This window comes from Diabrotica virgifera, chromosome 1 (genome assembly GCF_917563875.1).
Source record: "Diabrotica virgifera virgifera chromosome 1, PGI_DIABVI_V3a".
NCBI classification, from domain to species: Eukaryota; Metazoa; Arthropoda; class Insecta; order Coleoptera; family Chrysomelidae; genus Diabrotica; species Diabrotica virgifera.
Genome location: NC_065443.1, coordinates 252,549,423 through 252,577,139, shown reverse-complemented (window position 1 = coordinate 252,577,139; position 27,717 = coordinate 252,549,423). Strand labels below are relative to the sequence as shown.

The 27,717-nt window shown below is 31.1% G+C and overlaps 1 protein-coding gene across 1 annotated transcript; it reads right to left on the bottom strand.

The window, feature by feature from the left end:
• Positions 1–690: 690 nt before the first annotated feature.
• Positions 691–26,618, bottom strand: LOC114335035 (trypsin-4). Its single transcript, XM_028285192.1, has 5 exons — positions 26,485–26,618; positions 17,648–17,847; positions 15,146–15,234; positions 10,340–10,548; positions 691–1,038 (listed from the first exon to the last, which is right to left on the bottom strand). Exons 1-5 carry the CDS (start codon positions 26,525–26,527, stop codon positions 785–787), a joined length of 795 nt encoding a protein of 264 aa, XP_028140993.1. The 5' UTR covers positions 26,528–26,618; the 3' UTR covers positions 691–784.
• Between the last annotated feature and the right edge of the window lie 1,099 nt (positions 26,619–27,717).

Below are 27,717 nucleotides of genomic sequence, written 5' to 3'. Positions count from 1 at the left end.
GATTCGTTGTTGTTGTTTATTTTTATATTGTGCTATCGTTTAACGATAACTTGGACGTATCTTTGTCACAAGACAAATTTAATTCAAAAATGGACAATATAATACTACCTTTATTGGTGTTTGATAATGACATGAACAAGAAATAATTCAGAACCATTGGATGATGATGAAGTCACGAGAAATATGAATTATGTTGAAAATATTGTTCCTCGATACACAGATTTACAATTTCGTGAGCGTATAATTATGTATCTCCTAAGTTTCAATTACTTTATAATTAAAACCATTGTAAAAGTAAATATTTTCAAATCAGCACGCCATTACAATTTATTTCTTAAACACGTTCAATATTGAAGCGATACAAATACTACGTTGAATAAAATGGCGACCGCTTCGTCAACACGTTGAAGTTTAGCCTAAATTGACATGACGTTCACCCACGGTTCTTAGACATTACTACATTAATAAAGTCTAATAACCGTGACGTTCACCGGAAAAATCTTAAACAGTTTCAAAGCGCTGACATAGCGCACTGGTCTGGTGAACGCACCCAATGATTGAAATACAGCGTTTGCCGGCAATACGTGAAATGACTAGGCTTTTCACGGAATGACGTGTTTCGCCGATTGCCTATGACATATACATTATAGATAATTATTTGTTTTTCTTTCATAAAATCTATTATAAATAAATGGTAAACGAAGTTTATTGAAGTATATATTAATCATAAATACATATTTATGCTTTACAATAAAAATCACTTTTCTCTATTACAAGATCAGTTTTAATTCTTTGCCAAAGTTAGTTCCTCGTCGATATTTTCCTGTATCCATGAAATGTAGGGACTAACTTTAGTATAAACGTTGATAGCGTTGAGAGGATCACACAAGTTAAGGGCCCAATCGGAAAGTGCTTGGACAGTTCCGTTCTGGACTACAGGAGCTGTCGAGTCACCTACACATGATCCAGGTCCAGTGCACACTACACTGTTGTGATATTCTGGAAGGGGGTGGTTCCTTCCAATATAATCTAAGCAAGCTGCAATAAAAATTTAACAATAAAGAATAAAGGTATGAGCTCAGATGGAGCTCAGTATGGAGCTCATAGCTAAAGCGTTAATTAAACATCATATTATTAAATTTAAATCCTTGTGAAAAGTATCACATTAATCCATTGAAATGTTACATTTAGTGTGCATTTCTTAGAGGAGTCAATTTTATTTTTTTAATGTCTAGGGGGGTTCAGTAGAAGCTTAAGTTCAAGTTTTTTGGGTCGCCACCCTTGTCCCCCGGCCGCCATATTGGAAAAAGTGCTGCAAAGGGCTTTCGCGCTGTATCTCCCAATCTAGCAGCTCTACAGAAAATTTTGTTACATATAAAATGTAGCAAATTAAATTTTCTACAATTTTACATGTATTACTTCTTATCGTCAAGTGACCAACAAAAAAGTTATAAACAAAAATAAGAGAAAATTTTGTAAGAAGTTTCCTTTTGGAGGTTATAACTTTTTTCCGTTCATTTCACAATAAAATAACATAATAGCTATTTTGTAGAGGATTTTTCAATGAACAATTTTCATTATAAAGTTGTTTAATTTTATTTATTATCTAGGTTTTACAGCGCTCCAAACTTTACCAGATTCTCTAATTCTCATAGGAATACAATAAAAACAATACTTTAATTAAAATTACGTTATGCCGACCACGAAAATCAAATTTAAGGTAAATGACGAGTGTTGATCATTTTTTATGTTTTCGAGGTCGCTGAATCCGAATATGAAGTTTATTTTTATCTAGAGTTGGTGAAACATGTTCAAAAGTCAAATTTTATACAAAAATGCCAAAAATTAATTTTTATGATTTTTCAAATTTACCTCGCTGTATCATTGGTCGCTGTAAATATTTCCTTTTGAAACTTTTACTGTGTAATCTTTAAGGTATTTAGATAACAATGAAATTTGTCCAAAATGTTTAATACATTATACAAGCAATTGTTAATTTTTAAACATTTTGTCAACATATTTCGTTAGTTTCATGTTTAGTTAAAAAAGTTGAGTGATAAACTTTTTAGTTTATAATTTTAACCAACACAGCAATAAAATATGATTCATGAAGAAGTTTTTTAGAAAATTTTAAGTCAAAATATGCAATATGAAAAAAGTTATGTTACTTCATATACAAGCGGCAAACCCCAAAAAACGCTTATATCTCGAGATCCTGGTCACGGTGTGGAGGATGGCTAATTTTGATCATACTTTATGATTTTGATATCAAAAATCGTTTTTTGTTCTTCTTAAGAATTTTGCGGTTGCGTCATTCTTCTTCTGGACCGGCGAATTTGTCCTCAAACAACTTCTTGGGCCTTTTCTATATATGCTTACGGTTATAAGTTTTATAGTGGGGAGAAAGGTCAAAAATACATTAATAATAGCATAGGAATGTTAAAATCATAATAAATTGTATAAATAAGAAATATATATAGTAGGGTGGGCCGAAACTGGACTTCAGAAAAAAAACGAATCAAACAGGAACGCAATACCCGTAAAAAGATGCGTATATGTGTAAAAAATACTTGTGATTTTTTGTTTTATTTTGAAAAAATGTCTTCAGCCCTCTACCAGCCCTTAAGTGACCTTGAAAAATAAATAAATAAATTAGGAACACAATACCGCTCAAAGTTTGTCTTTTACCGTGTATAAATCTTTTGTTTTTTTCTTATTATTTTAAAATGATTTTATCAGCCCTCTACCACCCTCTAACTAAAATAAAATCTCAATTTTCCAACTTTTTCCAAACACAAAATGTAAAATTAACTCCGTATAACTTTAAAGCATAAAAAGTATAATAATATAATATAAAAGTATTTAATACTGATGGTCTTGGTCGTGAAGCCTCGGATACAATCGAACAGTCCCGGCTGAGATGGATCGTCGAGAGTTATGGTACTTGTCGTCGCTTATCTTCTTAGTGCGAAATAAGCTTTCGGGTGAAACGCATGTTTATTGTTTATTTGTTGAAAGCCAAGACGAATAGATTGTGTTTGTTGTATTTGCGTGAATACCTAGCACGACCATAAATATGGCTGCTTTAAAATTAAATATTACAAGAAGTAAAGTAGAATGTCCAATTTTCGGTAACCCAGTCGACTTAAACTGTCATGTTTTACCAACGATAGAACATGTGCTTCGATGTTATTTGTTTATTCGTTATGAACTGAAGTTTACTAAAGATTTTGGAAAGGAACCAAGTTTTAATGAAGTTTGTGAAGTGCTTGTGCCAAAAATCAAAAGTATATGGGAATCAGCGTCAATTCCAACCGTGTCAAAGGACCGCATCATGCAATTATTACGTAAATATCATAATAAATATTTAAACCTTATCAGATATCCAAAAAGCAAAAGAAATGTTCAATGAGTTAAAGATTACCAGCTTCAAAGAGGAAACAAGGGATAAGTTGTTCGACATTGCTGCCTGTAAGTGTGATTTTTCTGCATGCAAGTGTGATAAATCAAGAAAAGTACCAAAGCAGGAACAGGAATTTCTTTTGGATCAACGGTCCACTAGAGATATGGCTATAGGAACTGTTGATCGTGAAACAACTAAAAAGTTGAATGTAAGGACGGAGAGACAAACAAAAGAAACAGAACGAGTACAAAAATTCAAATCTGAATTTCACAATATTTCTATGCCCAGCTGTTCTACTGAGGTCACTAGGTTATCAACAGACTCTGACAATTCTTCTTCATCTGAAGCCTCACCTAGTGTTGCAAATATTGATTTACCGTCGAAACCATCCTGTAGTCAAATGAGGATAAAGTTGCCCACATTAGGTACCATATGTGACAAATATGGAATTTCTGACAGGTCAGCAGCTGCTGTTGCCACAGCTGTATTAAAAGATGTGGGAATTATTTGCGATAGTGATACCTCAAAAGTAATCGATAAAAATAAAGTTAGAAGAGCTCGTCAAAAGAACAGAAATATCCTTAGTAATGAGTTTCAGTCTACAAATAAACCCATTAAGAGTATTTACTTTGATGGCAGGAAGGACAAAACCTTAGTGCAGGAAAAGAAAGGTGAGAGATATCATAAAAGAACTATTGCAGAAGAACATGTGTCATTGATAGAAGAACCGAATTCTGTTTATTTGGGGCACGTTACCCCATCTGCAGGCTCAGCCAAGTCAATTGGAAAGGCAATAATAGACTTTCTCATTTCAAATAACTTCTGTTTGGATAATTTAGTGGCGATTGGTTGTGACGGAACCATAGTGAATACTGGACATAAAAATGGAGTTATAACATATATCGAAAATGAACTTAAGCGACCTTTGCAATGGTTTGTGTGTGCCTTACATGCTAATGAGTTGCCATTGAGACATTTATTTCAACGTTTGGATGGAGCTACTACTGGACCTCGTCAATTCTCTGGAGTGATCGGGAAATTATTGGAAAAATGCGAACACCTTCCAATCGTAGATTTTGAAATAATTGAAAGTGATCTCCCAGAACTAACAATACCATCTAAAGAATTAAGCTCAGACCAGTCATATCTGTACGACATATGCCAAGCAATATCAAATGGCAACGTCTATGAAAATTTAGCAAATCGTAGCCCTGGAAAGTTAGCTCATTCCAGATGGCTGACAATGGCAAATAGAGTTCTCCGCCTCTACGTTGGAACCGAACATCCTACATCAAGATTGAAAGATCTTGTTCAATTTATAATTAAAGTCTATGCACCAATGTGGTTTTTTATAAAGCTTAATCCAAGTTGCACACAAGCCAGTTTGCATGTTTTCAAATCCATTACACTATCAAGATATTTAAGAGATGATCTTAAAAATATTATAGATGCAGTTATCCAACGAAACTCCTATTATATTCATCCGGAGAATCTTCTCTTATGTATGTTAACAGATAATCGTCAATGGGTACGAGAATTAGCTTTACGGAGAATTATTAAAGCCAGAAAAGAGAAAAAAGTCGGAATAAGGCAGTTTAAAATACCAGAAATAAACTTTAATGCTGCGGAGTATTTTGAGTTAATAAACTGGAGTGAATGTGAAGTAACGGCCCCACCAATGTTAGCTGACATACCAGATGATGAGCTGAAACAGTTAATTGATAGCTCTATAATTGCAGACTTTGACTTTCCAAAATATCCATGCCACACGCAAGCTGTGGAGAGATGTGTGAAATTGGTTTCGGAATCATCTTTGCTAGTTACAGGGCCAGAACGCAGAGACGGATTTATTCGATCTAAAATAAAATCAAAAGACTTTCTTGTAACTTACGATAACAAAGCACAATTTAAAATTGAATGAACGCATTTTTCTATTGATTTTTATTTCGCATTTTAGTGTGTTTAAAAATAGGATATTTATATTTTTGTTTGTTTTCGGTTTCCAATAAACTTTTAGTTCAGTTCAAATTTTGTTTTATTTCCCAACACCCTATAAAATGTGCAGTAGTTTCCCATATTTACACACAATTTTTCAGAAATAATTGTGAATTTATTATTTTTATTTTTGATTCAAGATCATTATCTGTTGGTAGAGGGTAGAATATCTTATTCTAAATGTATAAAAAAAATAACATGAACTCTTTGCATATAATTGAAACTTTTTACAGGTATTGCTAATTAAATTAAATAATTTTGATTTAGGGTTCACTTTAGGGGTGGTAGAGGGCTGAAGATGTTTTTTTAAAAATCCTAAAAAAAATACAGTGATTATACTTACCAAAAGGCATCTTTTTGGGGGTATTGTGTATTAAAACTAAACAAATAATTTTTTCGGCCCACCCTAATATATAGATAGAAAAGTAAGCCTAACCTTTTTTTATTGTATCCCTGTGAGCATTCGAGCATCTGGTCAAGTTTGGAGCCCTGTAAAACCTATATAAATAAATATAATTAAATAACCTTATAATGTAAATTGTTCGCTGAAAAACCCTCTACAAAATTGATATACTACTATTTTATTATAAAATGTACTGAAAAAAAGTTATAACCTCCAAAAGGAAGCTTGCTAAAAAATTTTTACTTATTTTTGTTTATATCTTTTTTGTTGGTCACTTGACGATAAAAAATAATAGAAACAAAATTGTAGAAATTTTTAATTTGCTACATTTTATGTTTAACTAGATTTTTCGTAGGGTTGGTAATTTACGAGATATAGCGCGAAACCCCTTTGAACCCCATTTCCAAGATGGCGGCCGGGGGACAATGGTGGCGACCCCAAAAACTTGAACTTAAGCTTCTACTGATACCACCTACACATTGAAGAAATAAAATTGACACTTCTAACAAATGCAAGGTATGGCCTAAAAAATGTAACATTTTAATGGCCTACATTGCAAGAGACATTGAAAAATAAAAAATATGAAATAAAAAAAAAATTAAGAAACGCTTTTCTGTAGTTGAGAGTAACTAAAATTAAAAATATTATAAAAAAATCAACAAAAAAGCAAACAATAAAAAAAATCAAACTCGAAAGATTATTCGAAAAAAACTGTTAGATTAAATAGGTATACAAAAATCTCACACATTCGTTAAAAAAATGAAAAATTCTAACACACTCGTTAAAGAAAAGCGTAAGGTGCGTCTTCATCGAATAAACGGTTTTTGCCCCACGCTTTTCTTTAACGAATGTGTTAGAATTTTCTTAATCGTGAGATTACGATTTAGAATGTAGAATTATTACGATTGAGAATGCTAACGTATTTAATGTATTTTATTTAAGAGGCTACGTATTTAACATGCTATTTACGGTGTAGAGCCTGGACTCTCAAACAGAACAACATAAAAAATATTGAAAGTTTCGAGATGTGGTGCTACCGTCGAAAGCTGAAGATAAGTTGGATTGAAAGAATCACAAATCTTGAAGTAATACGAAGGATAGGAAGAGACCCAGAAATTTTGTTAACGATAAAACGAAGAAAACTCGAATATTTGGGTCACCTGATGAGAGGTCATAAATACGCATTACTTCAAAATATAATGCAACGAAAAATAGGAGGAAAACAGAATCCAGGCCGTAGAAGAATGTCACGGTTGCGGAATTTGAGAGAGTGGTTTTGCTGCATCACTAATGAACTTTTTAGGTCAGCTGTAAACAAGGTCAGGGTAGCCTTGATGATTTCCAATCTCCGATAGGAGTGGCACAAGAAGAAGAAGATTTTTTCAATTGTTTAACGAATGTGTGAGATTTTTGTATATCTATTTAATCTGTGTAACAGTTTTTCTTTTTCAAATAATCTTTCGAGTTTGATTTTTTTTTTATTTTTTGCGTTTTAGTTGATTTTTTTATAATACTTTTAATTATAGTCACTCGTAACTAAAGAAAAGCTTTTCTTAATATTTTTTTGTTTTGATATTTTTTGTTTTTCCCATTTTAGTCTTACACTTTTCAAACATTAAAATAAATCGTCATGTTTATTAAAATACATATACAGTGAGCACGGACTCATTCATTCATTTTCTCGAGAATGGACGATTTTGGAAAAAAGTCCCAAAACAGGTCAATTTTTATTTTCAAATTACAACTTTTTGGCATATATATCATACTAGTGACGTCACCCATCTGCGCGTGATGACGTCATCGATGATTTTTTTAAATGAGAATATGGGTCGTCTGATAGCTCATTTGAAAGTTAATTCAATTCTCTATTCAGTAATATAAACATTAACATAATTATTTATACAGGGTGTCCAAAAAAATTTCTTTTGGGTTAAATTTATTGACATAAAAGAAGAATGTATGCAATTTATTTAACACAAAATACATATTCCTGCTCTCAGAAAACAGAAAAAAATGTTTATTTGAAAAATAATCATGGCTTTCGCTTAAATTAAATGTTTAAACTGTCACGAGGCTGGTGGGTGGCTGCTTTAATATTTAATTTAAGCAAAAAACAATATTTATCTGCCAAATAAACATTTTTTCCTGTTTTCTAATAACAGTAAAATGAATTTTGAATTAAATAAATTACACAAATTCTTCTTTTTATGTCAATAAATTTAATTCAAAAAAAAAATTTTTTGGACGCCCTGTATAAAATATTATGATAATGTTTATATTACTGAATACGGAATTGAATTACCTTTGAAATGAGCTATCACACGATCCCTATTTTCATTTAAAAAAATCAACGATGACGTCATTACGCCCAGATGGATAACGTCACTAGTATAATAAATATGTCAAAAAGTCGTAATTTAAAAATAAAAATGGACCTGTTTCAGTATTTTTTTCCAAAATCATCCGTTCTCGAGAAAATGAATTTATTCCAACCTATACGTGCTCACTGTATACATATGTATAAAATATATGATGTACAAACATGACAAGTAGTCGGAATCGGCAAAAAATTTGAAACTTTATTGTTTATTTATGAAGCATAACGTAAACAATTAACGTAAAAAGTGAAATTATGTACAGTTCATATAATTAGCTACAATATGTAGTTTTAAGTTTCTTCATTGTAAAAAACAAGAGAATTGTAGCATTTTCCATTAAAATATTTTTTTGTATTTAAACAATTAATAAACATAAAAAAAATGTATTTACTATTCGTGTTTTGTTCCCGCGAATGCATGTCTCCAAATTTTCTTTCATTTGCATTGAAGAAAGGGCAGTCAAATTAACATCTAAAGATTTGAACCAAACGATTGAACCAAAGAAAACCGTTTAACAAATATAGACATGTGTTTATAACAAAAAAAATAAATATTTGACATTCAGTTCATATACAGGGTTTAACAAAAGGCAGGTCATAAATTAAGTCACATATTTTCGGACCAAAAATAGTTTGATTGAACCTAACTTAACTTAGTACAAATGTGCACATACAAAAGTTACAGCCCTAAAGAAGTTACAAAATGAAAATAGTTTTTTCTAATATATACACTGTGTTTCATTAAGAATTGTCCATATAGTAACTGGAGAAACCTTAGCACAAAATACGAAGATTTAACCTAAAACACTTAAATAAAATATTTCTCCTTACCGAGATACAGGGTGTTTTATTTCAGATATTCTAAAATAATTTTAGCCCATTGCTTTAAAAACTTCCAATATTTTTTATTCAAACTTGGCAAACAGTTTACACATACATCAGAGGCGTGCTGTAGGGTTATATACTTAATTTTTCCCCTCATAATCTACGCCAGTGTCGCAATAATCATTTCAGCATTTTTTTTTATTCTTCCTTACTTTTTCGTAAATAGCATTCTTCTGTCTCAATGCGATAGAGTAAGTAGTTTTCAATCAAGTTATTTGAGTTTAAAGATAATGGATTCAATAAGATTATGTATTTTAAACAACATTCAATAGATTATTGTGTATAAAATACACAATCTTGTGTGTGTGTGTGTGTGTGTGTGTGTAGTGTGTGTGTGTGTGTGTGCTTGTTTTTGGCTTGGATGAAGTCCATTTGCCACAGATTTTTTTATGTCATAATTATCAAGATAATTATGTACGATAATAAAATAAATTCATATTATAAACATTTATAAATATATATTATTACTTTTGAGATACACAATCTTATTGAAGCCATTACCTTTAAACTCAAATAACTTGAAAACTACTTATTCTGTCGCATTGAGACAATGGACGATATTTACGAAAAAAGTAACAAAGAATCAAAAAAACATGCTGAAATGATTAATACGACAGTGGCGTAGATTATGAGGGGGAAAAGAGAGAAAATGAAGTATATATCCCTAGAGCACGCCTCTGGTAACAGCAGGAAACTATCTTTTAACGCTAGTTATGTGTAAACTGTTTGTCAAGTTTGAACAAAAAATATTGAAAGTTATTAAAGCAATGGGCTAAAATCATTTTAGAATATTTAAAATAAAATACCCTGTATCTCGGTAAGGAGAAATATTTTATTTAAGTGTTTTAGGTTAAATCTTCGTATTTTGTGCTAAGGTTTCTCCAGTTACTACATGGACAATTCGTAACGAAACGCTCTGTATATATGGAAAACTATTAGAGATTTCATCAGAAACATCTTAAGTTTAGGAGATTCGTTAAGTATCTTAACAAGAAGATTACTCTTCTCAAACTTGAAAGCAATTTTAAAATATTTAAGAGTACTCTTAGAAGTATCAAGACTATTCTTCGACATGAAACATCACGTACAGATCACTTTTTGGTCAAAGCTTGGATAATATGCTACCTCAGAAAATGCCCACATAATGATCTGCTAAGTAAGATCAAGGCTTTTGAAGGCGTATAAGTAGGTATCCATCAGAAAAAGCTTACTTATTTAAACATTTAGGCATTTAAGCATATAAAATAATATGTAGCTATATCAATTTATTACGTACCTTCTGTATTGACTACCTCAACAGTACTTGTCTGTAATCTGATACTGTATAGTGAATTATAGTCAGCAGCTCCAAATCCTGTTATTACTGCCTCACCCTCAGATACATTGCTGTTAGCTTGTGGTAGTGTTGCAGGTTGTAACATGTCGTTAAATATAAATGGAGTGTCTACCTTAATCACTGCAATGTTATAGTCACTCTCAGTTATGCTGAAAAATTACCAAAAAGTAATTAATATACCTATTCAAAATATGAATACAAAAATTGTTAGTCCGTTTCTTTAATTATAATGGGTATTTATTATGGGATAGTTTAAAATATGCAAAGTACAAAGAAATCGAGAAATCCAATTGGAAGCATAATAATGTAAATTAGCGGTGTTTTTTTATTGTGTATGTTAGAAACTTATATACACGCATACATTGATTCATACTCGATTCATGAAATCATAGAACACATACGAATACGTATATATTACATGTTTCTGTATGCGTGTATCCGTAAATTTTCGGCGGGACGAATCTACGCCCGCAGCTCCACTTGAAAGTAGAAACCAGTGGCGGCTCGTGGCTTTTTTGTCTCCTCAGATAGGTATACCATCTAATTAAAAGGCTTCAATCATCATAGACGATTTTTGGTTTTTGTTTTTTGTTTTATTTTTTTTTTTTTTTTCACATAGATTTAGAACCTAAACATGTTTATAAATTAACTTTAGTCTATGTTGTTTGCACGTAGCAAAATGGGTAATAACATCATCGTAAAATTTATTATGTGTTGGAGAGATTTTAATAGTTTTTTTCTATTGACATTTGAGAAAAGCTTGACATTCTCTTTTGTTTCATGGTGTTTCGACAATACGTTTTGACACTTTTGAGACAAGAGAAATCCCGTTCATTTAAGGCAAAAGTTGGTAGCAATGAGAGAATTCATGATAATAATTTATTAATTTCGGTAACAGTTTGTTGCAATGAATTGCAGTGTATAAAATTATACATATTTTGTAACTAATCCCATCTTCCGAAAATATTTGGATCAGCATATAAAACTTTTAATTAATTTCCTTAGTTTATTTGATTAAAGAATTATGGATAGTTTTAATACACTTGTCTAATAGATATTTTGAAAATTCTTTGGCGTAACTTTTAAATTTTTGCAAATCTTCAAAATTTGAAAAAATGAGTACCTATCTAATTGCACAAGTAATAATAGTATCAAAAATTTCAAAATATACTTGTTTTTCGAGATCTGTGTCATACTTTTGTCTTTTGTGGGGGTGTTCGGAAATATCAAGCGAATCCAAAACGTCACCGTATATATTGAAAATTACTATCTTTGAGATTTTTTACCAGCTTTGTTATTATATTTTTGGAATAAATAATGTCAGTTGACTGATTTTGAACAAATTTAATATCACATCAGTTTAGGTAAACACTTTCTTAGAAATGTGTAAAAAAATATTAAAAGAATAATCATTTAGTAAAGTTTTCAAACCGATTGCTTCACGGATCGAGATATCATCACTTGCAAAATTGTCGCCTTTATTAATAAAATTGAAAACTTCCAAAAGCTGTTTACGAAAATCTGCTACAGTGAAAACTAACCGAGATTTAAAATTCCAAAAGCTACGTTATTTCATAATTAATTTCATCCCGAGCGCACTATTAGCAGGGTACGTGCCTTGGTAACATGCCTTGCTGGCGTCTGCCCATCACCGATCGGCAGATTGATTTCTGCCGGTATCTGCCGGACTCTGCCATTCAAATACGGGTGAAATTGTGGTGAAATGTATAATTGGTTGCCTATCGGCTAATATTCCACAGCGCTTCTTACAAGTAAATCGTAAATCTAGGGACGGCTCGCCGTCCCTGTCGAAGCAGATCTTATAAAAAAGAATTCACACAATCGCAATCGGATGCATGGCTGGGATTATTTGAAAAGTTTCTTACGCGTAGGGATCAATGGATAAAATTTAGTCTGTATTATCTCACAGATCTTTTTTTATTTTACAGAAACAAATATCATCAACTCAGATTAAATTAAATATTTAGAAAATCTACAATGTGTCCATAAATGTGTGGGTCGCCACTGCCGACCCTGCCGACCCTGACCGGCCGCCACTGGTAGAAACATCTTCTGATGTGTTTATTTGTTTAAAGAACTATCTCTTTCATTTTGGAGGTGCTCGTCAGTATTTTTCAAATATCTTTGTATATATTTTTTTACAAATCATTAAATATAAGTATGTACCGGGTATCCCAATAAGTATGGCTCTCAACCATATCTCAGAAACCGTTTATAGTACAGCTTTGGGAAAAAAATTTTATAACAAAAGTTGCCTCGGGAAAAGCCTGGAAATTATTTTCATAATTGTGGGTCCACCACTAGAGGGCGTTATTGAAAATCAAAAATAAAAAAATCTAAATTTTACAAAATTTCCTAATGAAGGGACACTGTAAATCCGATCATCGTATTCTTCATTAAATTCTGCGCATATTTAATTTCACAAGTTTAAGTCTACCTTTGCAAATAAGAGATGGGGGTGAGTGGGAACCTTGTTGTGAGAAAATGGCTGTAAGTCTGGTTCTGCTAAATCGAATTTTGCAAACTTGATCTTGTTTAATACAGATCTTTTTCATCAATGTGAGAGTTATAACGTCGAATCAGCCTAATAAGTAATATGCCAGCTAGGAGCCGTTATTTAATTTTTTTTCAGAAATCTAGTTTTTTTTTGGAAAATATTAAATACAATTATGCATTTTATTCCTGTATTATAAAGTTAGATTAAATTGGCAATAGAATAGCGAAAACCACATGTCGATACCTTTTTAATATCTCGAAATATCTTCAAAATCTTGTACATTTTAAATATAACTGTTACTATCACCGGTAAACTAAGTTAAGGAAAAGTAGTGTGCTATGGAGACAACAAAGAAACATTTTCCAGATGTCAACGTATATAAATATAATTAATTAAAACAACAATAAGACAAACAACACTACAAAATATAGCAAAGAAATAAAAACAACCACTTAGTGACGACCTAAATGTTTAAATTGTTGTCCATCATTTTCGATGCAATCGTTTACTACACTACTAGGTACTACACGACTCGAGAAAACATGATTGAGAGAATACGACACGCCAATCAAAGCATTTGGAGAGCATAAATTGAGACTGCTGTTCAATCTGCTCCTGAAAGAGTAAATGTTTGTATCGAAAATGATAGGCCACTGTTGTATTTTTATAGTGTTGTTTGTCTTATTGTTGTTTTAATTAATAGGGCATTTCAACGCTTCTCATTTGTTTCGAGCCTATGCCATGTATCGTATAATCCGTGTATAATATTAATACACGACATATGACGGAGGCTCGAAACAAATGAGAAGTGTTGAAAAGCCCTATTATAAACGTTGACATCTGGAAATTGTTTCTTTGTTTTTTCTATAGCACACTACTTTTTCTTAACTTCGTTTAGCGGTAACAGTAACAGCTATGTTTTTAAATTTACACGTTTCTGAAGATATCTCGAGATAGAAAAAAGGTATCGACATGCGGTTTTCACTATTCTATTGCTAATTTAATTTAATTTTATATAATAGGATTAAAAATGCATACTTGTATTTAAAATTTTCCAAAAAAAAACTAGATTTCTGAAAAAAATTAAATAACTCCTCCTAGCTGGCATATTACTTATTAGGCTGATTCGACATTATAACTCTCACATTGATGAAAAAGATCTGTCTTCAACAAGAACAAGTTTGCAAAATTCGATTTAATAGAACCGGACATACAGCTATTTTTTCATAACAAGTTTCCCACTTACCCCCACCTCTTATTTGCAACGGTAGACTTAAACTTGTGAAATCAAAGATGCGCAAAATTTTATGAAGAATTTTGTAAAATTTGGATTTTTTAATTTTTGATATTTGATTACGCCATCTAGCTATGGGGCCACAATTATGAAAATAATTTCCAAGCTTTTCCCGAGGCAACTTTTGTTAAAAAAAATTTTTCTCAAAGCTGTACCATTAACGGTTCCTGAAATATGGCCAAGAGCCATTCTTATTGGAACACCCGGTACTTATGTATATAATGTATTTATCACAATAAATATACACTCCAGAGGATGCAAGGTTCTGAGACTGTTTAATATATCTATATGGGATTGAACCACAATAATTGTTGGTGTAATGAAAATTACATTTGTTAATTAACTATTTATGAATTTTCAAAGAGTTGAAATATTTAAAAATTATACTTAGAGCAGAGCACCATAATATCATTAGCTAATTCATCTTAACTAAATTTCACTATTTAAGTATAAACTTTTTTGTAGAGTTCGGAATGAGGGGTAGTTCTCACCCTTAGAAAATTCTTTGGAGTTTAAATACACAGAAATTATATTAAGAATATCAAACCATTATTACCTAAATCATCCGATCCAAATTTTATCCTCCTTAAGCTTTTTTGAGCAATTTTGAGCAAATTTGAAACTTTTAAAGGGTTGAAATGGTTAATAGTTAAAGTTACAGTATTAGATAATAATATTTAATGCATCAGAACAAATTTCACTCATTTTAAACTTTTTTATATATTTTGGCAATAAGGGGTAGTTTTCACCCTTAAAAAATAAAAAGCGCCCTGCGGCACAATATAGATTTTTAAGTAGATGGTAAGGTGAATTTAAATCCAAATTTTCATGCAAATCGCTCCATTCTGTAAAAATTGCGAGGTTTTGTCCTGTTTTAAGCTTCATTTCTTGGACTAGTAGACGAATTTCAAAATGGTGCTGCTCAGTTACTTACCTGGGGTCATATTTTTCATGTCTAACAGCCTTCTCTGCTGTTCTAATTTGTCTCTTTGGATCGTGCAGATTAAACATTCCTGCATGAACCTGGAATTATTATAGCTTTATAAAGCTTTATAAATTGAGAAGTTAGACAACAGTCTAAATCTGTGCTTTCTATAATTTACAAAGTAAACAGACGATAAATGAACTGATGTGAGGAATCTAAAGATTACATTCCATAACACTTCAATCTATAAAGGCAAAAACTCCAGCGGATTTAATTACAAGTACTCAATTGTGTGAGTAAACGAAAATAAAAAAAGACAGTTAAGATTCAATTTCAATACAGAGTACCACCTTACAGAGGCCTTACATTACTAAATACTGCCTATAAAAACCCTGGGGAAACGTATCTAACTACAAATATATGAAACTATAATACGACCAGTATTTATGTGTGACGCCGAAACGATGACAATGACTAAAAAGCAAGAGGAAGACCTAAGAATAGCCGAAAGAAAAATATTGCGTTCGAATATGGGGCCTGTAAAAATAACTGAGAGTGATTACAGAAGAATGACAAACTATGAAATATTACAAGAGAGAGGGGAAGACTTAGTAAAAACAGGCTGAAAATGCTATTATCATTACGAAAACTTTGTTTATTTACTTATTTTAATTCATAATATGGAAAATTGCTATTATGAAAAGTATTTTTTCTCTGATTCTGGCCTTGGTTTAGAACTAGAACCTTTAGCCACATAATTGTATAACTTATCACTAACTCAGGTGTAATATGTAGTGTGTGTGTTGAGTAAGTGTCTTGTTACTTTGCAAAGTCGACGTCATTGTCTTTGCAAAGAGACGCTAATTGTATCCGAACGTCTGCGATCCCTCCAGTGGGTTTATGAAAATTTGTTTAGAATTAAAAATTATGTTTTAATGTGCAATTATATCATTCTAATACTCTTGATCGAAATTTATATTTTTATATACCTCGTACAAAATTAATAAAATTTGGTTTATGATATACATCATAAATCTTAGACCATAAAGAGCTTTTTATGAAGAATAACTTTTCTTCGTCAAATTAAAAATAAAAGAGTTATAAATGAAAATGTTGTTGATATCCATAATTTTAGAAAAAGCTTCAAATATTTTTTCCATTAGAAGGATGTAATTTCACATATCAGACCATAATTTTTTATTCCAAACATTTCAGACAGTCTGTTCGCTAAACTTAGACACAACTGGCTAGTTATTTTAGTCAGTAATTTTACCAATTTGGTAAAAAAATAATTACTGAATAGTTAATAATTACTAAATAATTAATTAGTAACAAAAAAAATACCTACTAAAATCACTAGCCAGTTCTGTCTGAGTTTAGCGAACCGACTATAATAACCATTTTCATTTCATAACAAATGGAACAGTCCATTTATCATTAGGTACTCCCATTAAAGGGGATGCCGTATACTCGTATAAACCTTTTTAAAATTGTTAATAAATTATTGCTTCCAAAATATACTCAAATTGTATTTTTGAACATCGTATTTATTTTATATAATAATTAAATTCACTATCAAATGTCATTGATATTTTTTTAATACTTTATTTAAAATTTAGTTTGACATTCACGAAGTGCCAAACTCAAATAATGTAAGTAACCTATGCTTTGCTTAACAAATTCAGATTAAAAAACTAGCCTACTTACTAGCAACGATTTCAGCTGACGTTGGCACACTAATGTCGGTAAAAAATAAAAGGATTGTGACGTCACATTTTAGACTTTGAGGTCGATTATATCGAAGACGGTTAGAGATATCGAAATGCCGTTTCCAGATTTGGATTCATAAGACAAAACTACATAGGAATCCATCGATAAATCTGCTCTAAGTATTGCAGGAGCGGCAACGCAATAACACACAGATTTTGCGAATTTATAAACGAAAAGTTTTCGTTGAAAAATAAAACAGCAAAGAGTAAAATGGTTAGGAGGTGTATGGAGAGCGGGGACAAACACAACAATATACTCGATGTTAGAGTGGGAGCCTGGAGGTAAGAGAAGACGGGTAGGCCTAGATCAAGTTGGCTACGAGAAGTGGAAGACGATCTTAAAAAGACCGGAATTAGCCATTGAAAAAACCAAACACAAAATAGAAAATTATGGAGAGATACTGCTAGCAAAATATAAACAGAGAAAGAGGGATTGGTTTACCCCGTGAACTAGACTTAGAGAGCTTTTATGGAACGGTGAAGCCCTCAATGGGGTGTTTAGCCACTGTATATATAGAGTACCACCATTCGCTTATGTGCATTTCATGGCTGCGAGCTGTGGTGTGCTCTCTGTAGTGCACTGTAGCCAAGAAGCACATCACTGATCATTCCAAAAGCATGAAATGTGCATTAACGGATGGTGGCACTCTGTATCGAAATTAAATTTTAACTGTCTTTCTTCTTTTTTTTGATAATTTTGATAATCCTTTATATAAGTACCACGTGATTTTATATCACTTACCTGAAACGCATAGTAATCAAACACGGTCACACAATCTGCTACTATCAAAGCCCAACTTTGGCTTATGACGATGGCGTTACAGTCATGAATGCAGTCATCAGGACGAGTACATAATTGAAAGGAGGCTATATATTTAAATTCTCCTCTTGTAGCGTTGCGTCCATTTATGATACCTAGATGTTGATTCGGAACCGCTGCAACTATTCGAAAGCTCTCATTAACTTTTGTCAATTGTAAATGATTGTCAGGTATATAATAATGAAACAATCTAACCTATCGATCATTTTTATCATAATTCTAACAGATTTTAAGAATAATTATAATTCCTATAATTGTTTTTACATAAACAAATGTATTCTGTATTTCCTCTTTAGCTCAGCTATCGACGAGAAATATAAAGCGTATAATATGTAGTTTATATCTAACACACTAAACAAGTGCAACCTACTAAACTAATACAAGAAGTAAAATAAATATTATGAAAATATTAGAGGGAAAGTACAAATTACTGGAGAAAGATCAGAAGATTTTATCCTAGACTGAGCACTCTACTATTTATACTAAAAATTCTTCTAATAATTTATTTAATCTGACTCATTTATATTGGCAATTCAGACGTATATTATACATTTTAAAGTAGAAGACTTTAAAATGTTATCGCCAATATTTATGAGTTGCGTTCCTGGGACGACTTTACTAAAAGATAGTTCATTCGATTACATGAAATCAATCCCAACTCAAGAATATTCGTCACAAAAAAATCATAGCATGTGATCTGTCTTTAAAAAGACAACAAAATGCAACGATGACAGTGAAATTCTCGCGTTAGAGATTCCCTAGTAGATCACGAGAGAAAACCAGGAAAAAACCTCGTGATACTATCCCGACGTCGTAAGTATTTGGTCTTACATTTAATTTACTTTCAAAAAACTAATACCAAATTCTGACTTTATTATGTTTAAATTATAAGTAATATTAATAATACATAGATATACAATAAGTAATACTAAAATATAAAATTTGTACTAACTCGATATGTTATTGACTTACTAATCGTGGTATTTTCTTTCTATTGACTTCCTCTTTCAGTATGGGTATTCCCATACATCCTACTGCATTCTACCGAGGAATTTGCGACACAATTGGTTTAATTTAGCATAATTAGAGCCGCTTCTTTGATTTTTTTTCTCTTTTTATTATCTGATTTTTTTAGTTCTTACTATATTATACTATACTATAATATACTATACTATACTATACTATACTATACTTGAATCTCTTCACTGAACTCTATGATCATTATCCCATGCGTGTTGACATATTTGAGATCTATCAAATTCTCTATTTTTAATATAAGACCGATGTTCACTTATTCTAACGTTTAATGGTCTTGATGTTTCAGCTAAATAAAATTGTTCACATTCACAAGCGTTTTATAAATGCGATTCTTTGTTCTTTCTTGTTCATTGTTAGGTTTAATTTTAGATAGAATAGATCTCAAGGTGTTTGTTGTTTTAAATTTTGTTGAAATGTTGAATTTATTTCCTATTGTTTTAAGTTTCTCGGATAGTCCCTCTATAAATGGTATTGATATTTTCCTCGTGTTATTTCTTGTGAATGTTGTAGGATCCCGTTCTAAGTTGTTCTGTTCCATTCGATCCAATCTTGACAATTCCTTATTTATAAACGATAAAGGATAATCATTTTTTAATAAAACAGATGTTAACAATTGTTTTTCTTCTAAAAATGAATTTTCGTTAGAACAAGTAATTTTGGCTCTATCATATAAGGATTTAATGATCCCCTTTTTAACGATATATATTTTTTTAACTAGATATGGTAGTTCAAAGTTTTATACTTTTAATGATTTTTTATATATTTTACGATTATTTTTAAATTTCTCATTATACCTTTTTTTATTGTATATGTAGGTATATGTATATTGTATATATTGTCTAATAAAAAATAAAGCTTATTTTCTTTACTTTAAAATGGTGTATCGTAAAAAATTCTGAGACTATTTTTAAACAAGATATGCTTTTTCAAAATGTGACATACAGACATGCAATAGGTCCCACTAAGTTGGTACCTTATGGAAAACTTTATTATTAACTTTATGAAAAAAAATTATTCTCTATAAAATGCTCTGCATAGTCTGATACCTAAGATGCAATGATCAGATATAAAATTTTATCAATAGTGTACGAGGTATGTCAAAAAATGTGAATTTCGCTCAAGAGTAAAGTACCTTTATATTTAATAATATCGAGAAGTGTTATTAAGAAACGTTATTTGGAATTAAAAATTATGTTAGAAAAAATTTAAAATTTTTCTCAAATTACGAATACTCTTGGATATCCTACGGATATCTTTTTTAAAAATTGTCCTAGAATTTTTTGCAATACACCATTTTTAAGTAAAGAAAATAAGCTTTTTTATTTCACAATGAATATACCTAAATGTACAAGAAAAAAAGTCATAATGAGAAATTTAAAAAATAATCATTAAAAATATTAAAAATCATTAAAAGTATGAAACCTTGAAAAAGCATACCTTGCTTAAAAAGAGCCGTATAACCTTATACAGTAGACCATTTTAAAGGTAATTGACTTATCTTTCTACTAAATGTACCATTGCATATACCTAGAAATGCGTAAGAAAAAGTTACAGAACAATGTTTGCGAAATAATGGGGAAAATTGCCCAAAAATGCTGTGAGCGGCGAAATTTGAAAAATCCTATTTCGGAAACTATAAATCTTAGATAATTTTACCAAACTTCGTTTCAAAGAGCAAGGATGAAAGTTATTTTTCGGTAAAGCAATGCCTATACCTATATCCCTGTGGAAAAAAGTTATGGGGTAAAAAACAAAATTGCTTTCTTTTGTGTTTTTTTCTTGATTTTCTTTTGAATATATTTTTGTAAAAAAAATATTTTTGACATTAAAATATGATATTTTGATTGTAAATTTAACCTGGAACAATTTTCCTGAAGACGTTTTTGTACTAAAAGTGCATAGAACTCACCCTAATTCACCCTGTGCCTAGGGACTAATTCACCCCTTTCTCAAAAACGCAACCATTTAAATGGTAGCCCTCCGCGGTTTTTTCATAATTTAGAGGTCATTTGACCATATTATGAGACAATAAAATCCCGTTAACGTTGTAGTTCCTTTTAGCTCTTTTATTTTGAACATAACCAATAGCGCAATAGTCTAGTAAATTTTAAAAATAATTTACAAAAGAATAAAGCATTTTTAAAAATATATTTACAAAAGAATATTTTTAATAGATTAGAGCAAGATGTAAGAGCCACACAGTTTGGATTCAGAAGTTGACTGGGAACACGGGAAGCTTTGTTTATTCTGAGTGTGTTACCTAATGATATTTTGAGAAAACCTTTGATAAAGTCAGACACAAAAAACTGTATGAAATCCTAAGAAGCAAAAACATCGACAGTCGCGACATTAACATTATATCCAGGTTGTACTGGGGACAAACAGCAAAAATCAAGGTTGATAATGAGTTAACCGAAGAAATGAATTCGTCGAGGTGTGCGTCAGGGTTGTGTGCTTTCTCCACTACTATTCAATACATATAGCGAAACAGTATGTCAGGAAGCGGTCCTAGAGCAAAACATTGATATGAACATTAACGGAGAATTAATTAACAATATATAACAGATAACCTACTTAGCACAGTATTTGCTGGAAAACATACATACCAACAAGATGGTCTAAAACTAAACATCAAGAAGACTAAAATGATTTTAACAAAGAAGCTATACACCAATGTGAATTTAACCATAAATAATAAGCAAGTTGAAAGAATTACGTCCTACAAATATTTAGTGGTTTGGTTTGCTGATACTAATGACCAGACAAGAGAAATTAGAGGCGAATAGATAAATAGAATTTATCAAAATGAAAAAGTTCCTATGCAGCCGGGACATAAATCTAAACTTAAGAACGAGAATGTTAAGGTGCTATGTTTTCTCCGTTCTGCTGTAAGGCATGGAAGCTTGGACACTTAGAAAGATAAACATCAAAAGCATTTAGGCATTCGAGATGTGGTGCTACAGGAGAATGTGGAAAATACCATGGACAGAGAGTGTAACAAATCAAGATGTTCTTCTGAAGATGAGGAAGAAATGCGAAGTCATAAAAACCATACAAACGAGAAAACTGGAGAATCTGGGCCACATAATGAGAGGGGAAAAGTACTCCCTGCTAAGACTCATAATCCAAGGAAAAATCTCGGGAAAGAGAAATGTGGGACGTAGGAGGATTTCCTGTTTGCGAAATTTAAGGGAGTGGTACGGGTGCAATTCAATACAATTGTTCAGAGCTGCAGCCAACAAAGTTAAGATTGCTGTGATACCAACCTTCGATAGGAGACGGTACTGCAAGAAGAAGTAAATAAATTAGAACCCAATCCAAAAGCTTGTCCGCTGTCCCCATTGTTTAATCTGACTTTAGAATATGCCATGCAAAAAATTTATCCGAAAATCAAACCAGTCATAGCTGCTCGGGGAGCAAAGATCGTTCTTGCCTTTGATGCCGATGCCAATGATTCAGATGCAGTAGAACAATTATTAATATTAGAAGTCAAGCATATTTTCTCGAGCATTGAAGAAGCTCCATTAAATGGGTCTAAAAGTAAATGAAGTCAAAACAAAATACGTGGTCGTTTCAAAACAAGAACGACCGCGAATAAGGCAAAATGTTACTATAAAGTTATAACTTCGAAGTGGTTAAAGAATTTAAATATCTAGGAGCAACAATCAGTAATGACAATAAAGAAAAACGCAAATAATGGCGGGAAACAGATCTTTCTTTGCAATGCAACATCTAAGAAGATAAAAACTTCTCACACGAGTTACACAACTCCAGATAGGTAGGTATATAAAATTATAATATAACCAGCAGTCACGTAGGGAAGTGAAATATATGGAAGCTAACGAAAGAGAAGTAAATAAATTGCATATATAGGAACATAAAATCCTTCGAGTAATATGTGGCCCTTGCAGAGATAGCGTGACAAACACAACAACGAGTTAGAGTTTCTTTTCGGAAAGGAGAATCTATAGTGAGATATATAAAAGCCAATAGACTAAAATGAACAGGGCATGTCATAAATGAAGTGACCACAATCGCCTTTGGAAAAAATCAGATCGGAGGTCTGTAGGACGGTCTAGAAAAAGATGCAAAGATGCAGTGAGAGGGGATCTCGAGAAAATAGGAGTGAGACAATGGAAAATAGTGGCACAGCACCGACAGACATGGAAGGCAATAGGAAACGCGGCAAAGATTCATGAATAGTTGTAACGCCGTTGATTATGATGATACGAAAATCTTAATAAGAATGGATGAAACACATATTTAAAGAAATAAAGGAGTTAAAAAACGCATAACTATTAAATATATAGATACATGATTCTAGGTCAATTGCTCGAATGCAATTGCTCGAATGCCATTGCTCGAAAATCAATTGCTCGACATGAAAATTGCTCGAAATACAAATTGCTCGAATAAAATAAAATAAAATAAAATAAAAAAGAGAAGTATATATCTAAAATATTTATTCACAAAATCCACAAAATATCCACAAAATATCCACAAAAACCCAATACATACCCAATAAAGAAACATTGGTAATGGGTAAGCATGTTGATGGGTATTTAATGATTTTAATCTTTCCCTAATACCTGGAAATTATTATAATACCTAATTATCGTAATGAGAGAAAATCAAAACCGTTATTTTTCTTATTATTTTAAAAGTTCAAAGATAGTTTAGCTTTTACCCCAGGCTGTGGGTGAAAAAACGTGATATAATTCAGGAATTTTTGAAACCTATCAGGTGTTGTAAAGGACGATGCCAGGAATAACTTCTACTAAAATGTAACCAAAAATATTGTGCGCTTTTTTTTAATTGCGATTTTCATTTGTTAAATTTGCAATTTTTATTGATTTTTAATTTTGTAGCTTAGGATATTGATTTTAGAGAAAAACTTTTTTATAGAAAGTTGTAGTAAATTAAAAAACCTACAATTTGAGGTACGGCAAGTTTAATTTGGTTAATTGGTTATTGCAAAACAGCCTGCGAAAAGTCCAAAATGGACGTTTTTTACAATTGCATTATTTGTTGTACATATAATCTTTTTTTATGTTTTAAAGCTTTAAATGAAGATCTTTCAATTCCAAACATAAAAGAAATTGTAAAGCCAGATTAACGAATTTGTTGCTTAGATATTATAAATTGTTTATCCCAAGAGGTCAGATGTCGAAGGCAATAACTTTTTGCAAAAAAATCGTAGAAAGTTTGTGAAACATCCAATCTCCTACGAAAGAGTTATATTTTCATAGTCTGATGTAAATAAATGCGTAAAACATTTTTAAACCTCTAATTTTTGGATTTGAAAATAAGGGGGCAAATTTCGTTATAAACATTTAGAGCTGAAGCGGCCCTGTACATCCTATGAGTTTTTAACTTACATATTATTGTTACTGAAGATGAAACAAAGATTTATAAAAAAATAAAAAAATTCTACGACCAACTGAAGCCGAGATAATTTTTGGGTTTGAAAATAAGGGGGCAAATTTCGTTATAAACACTTAGAGCTGAAGCGGCCCTGTATATCCTGAGTTTCTAACTTACAGATTATTGTTGCTGAAGACGAAACGAAGATTTATAAAAAAATTAAAATTTTATACAACCAACTGAAGCCGAGATAATTGTTTTTTTTTTCTTAAATCATAGTGCCTTTATTTATAACAATTAAAAAATTATTTTACAGTCATTGACTAAAGAAAGACTTATGTTATCTTAAAATAAAAATTATTATAAAATATAATTACATTTAATTATTAAAAATTATTTTTTAAATCGGTGCTTTTGCAAGCGGCCGAATTTTGCAAATCGCCCGGCTCGCTTCAAATCCGCGCGCTCGGAAAATTTTTACGTGACTTGTATTAAATTTTGACAGAAAACAATTTAATAATATTACCATTATAATATACAGTCTATTTACCACTGTATTTTTTTTTCTTGATAAACTTTTATATGTGAAATCCAAAAAGAATAGTCACTACCAGAAGAAAAAGTTTTATATTGTATATTATAGTAAGAAGTAACAGTATTATTATTATATTTATATAACAATGAAAAAATTAAAAATATAGTTATATATTTCATATATGTGTATCATTTTTGTAATATTATTTCTTCAGAAATGAAATTTCACATATAAAAGTTTATCAAGAAAAACAAATACAGTGGTAAATAGACTGTATATTTTATAATGGCAATATTATTAAATTGTTTTCTGTCAAAATTTAATACAAGTTACGTAAAAGTTTTCCGACCGCGCGGATTTGAAGCGAGCCGGGCGATTTGCAAAATTCGGACGCTCGCAAAAGCACCAACTTTAAAAATAATTTTTAATAATTAAATGTAATTATATTTTATAATATTTTTTATTTTAAGATAATATAAGTCTTTCTTTAGTCAATGACTGTAAAATAATTTATTAATTGTTATAAATAAAGGCACTACGACTTAAGAAAAAAAAAACAATTATCTCGGCTTCAGTTGGTTGTAAAAATTTTTTATTTTTTATAAATCTTCGTTTTGTCTTCAGCAACAATAATCTGTAAGTTAGAAACTCATAGGATGTACAGGGCCGCTTCAGTTCTAAATGTTTATAACGAAATTTGCCCCCTTATTTTCAAACATAAAAATTATCTCGGCATCAGTTGGTCGTAGAATTTTTTTATTTTTTTATGAATCTTTGTTTTATCTTTAGCAACAATAATATGTAAGTTAAAAACTCATAGGATGTACAGGGCCGCTTCAGCTCTAAATGTTTATATCGAAATTTGCCCCCTTATTTTCAAACCCAAAAATTAGAGGTTTAAAAATGTTTTACGCATTTATTTACATCAGAATATGAAAATACAACTCTTTAGAAGGACATTAGATGTTTCACCAACTCTCTACGATTTTTTTTCAAAAAGTTATAGCCTTCGACATTTGACCTCTTGGGATAAACAATTAATAATATCTAAGCAACAAATTCGTTAATCTGGCTTTACAATTTTTTTTATGTTTGGAATTGAAAGATCTTCATTTTAAAGCTTTAAAAAATAAAAAAAAATTATATGTACAATAAATAATGCAATTGTGGAAAACGGCCATTTTGGACCTTTCGCAGGCTGTTTTGCAATAACCAAATAACCAAATTAAACTTGCCGTACCTCAAAGTGTAGGTTTTTTAATTTACTACAACTTTCTATAAATAGTTTTTCTCTAAAATCAATATCCTAAGCTACAAAATTAAAAATCAATAAAAAATGCAAATTTAACAAATGAAAATCGCAATTTAAAAAAAAGCGCACAATATTTTTGGTTACATTTTAGTAGAAGTTATTCCTGGCATCGTCCTTTACAACACCTGATAGGTTTCAAAAATTCCTGAATTATATCCTGAAATCGACCTATTTTTTACCCACAGCCTGGGGTAAGCATAAATTAATATACATTATATGTGACATATCACATAATTTGTCCTAATTCAAGAATCTTTCTTATGTCTATATTTTGTATTATTTTGAATAAATATTTTATATAATTTTCTTTTTTATTCGAGCAATTTGTATTTCGAGCAATTTTCATGTAGAACAATTGATTTTCGAGCAATTGCATTCGAGCAATTGACCGGTTACCTAGATACATAGTAAGGTAATATTATGTTTTAGTGCAAAATTCCTACTAATTTAATTATTTAACGAAAAATACATATCGAAACAATACAAGAATAATATAAAATATGTAAATACCTAGTGCTCCAAGGCCAAAGATGAAAAATGGTATTAAAATCATTTTGAACTATTTCAAACTAAATCTGAATGACTGATTTGTGTTTTTATATTAGTTTGAAAGATTTTATATGGCAGATAATACAATCATAGATATCAATATTCAAATAGATATTCAGATAAACATCGACAGTCAGTATTTAACTTAAAATATTTTAGTAGTTTATCTTATAAAATAACAGCCCAGGAGCCTATGGAAGCTATGCACTCCATATTAAAAGCTGAAAGTTTCTGTGCTCATGTCCCCAATATAGGTAAAAACGTTCAGCAAATACGGACTTTGGATCATAGATATAGGAACACAATAGATTAGGCCAGGTCCGAAAAATAGCGTAACGCAGAGAAGTTCGGGTCGGTGATCTATCTATCTCTCTCTACCTGCGCTTAGCTTTCTCTCTCTAGCATATGATGGCTGCCGCCTCTGTGTTACTGTCGTTCCATTACTCACACCTCTTGGTAGATACGCTTACACTCGCACGACAGACAAAGATAGCTAGACCACTGTACTTGATGCATTGAGTTGCATATCCCTAACCTGATCTATAGGGCTTTTCATTCACAGTCATTTGTTTCGAGCTTCTGTCATGTGTCACATAATATTAATATATCTACGTCATACGTTATTGGTATATACAATAATAGAAATCAAAGACGTATGGCGTAGATATATTAATATTATGTGACACATGAGAGAAGCTCGAAACAAATGACAATCGATGAAAAGACTTATCGTTGACATATCTCTGCTTTGGATCGTGGTTACTTGAGCAGGTAACAGATAGCAAAGGGTGGCAAAGGTGTGTAAAATCTTAGTTGCGTTCGCGGGTACAGTGGACAAATTGTCGCCGACAATTTCTAACTTTACTTAATATAAATAATACCGTTAATATATAAATATACAAGGTATATCTACTTTTAATTAATATTAATAACTAATTATTGAATTATACTAGGTAAATATACCTTGTAGGTATCGGTATATCTAATATACCTTGTAGGTATATTTATCTATTAACGATATTATTTATATCATTTTAAATTGCGCATGCGTTTTTCTGCTAATTTGTCGCCGACAGGCACCCGCGAACGCACTTATTATATTACTTACAATAAAGTATAGAAGCTGAATTTTATATACATATGTTACTTGGACTACTATCAAAAGATATCTCAGTAGCCGGACAGTTTCAATGG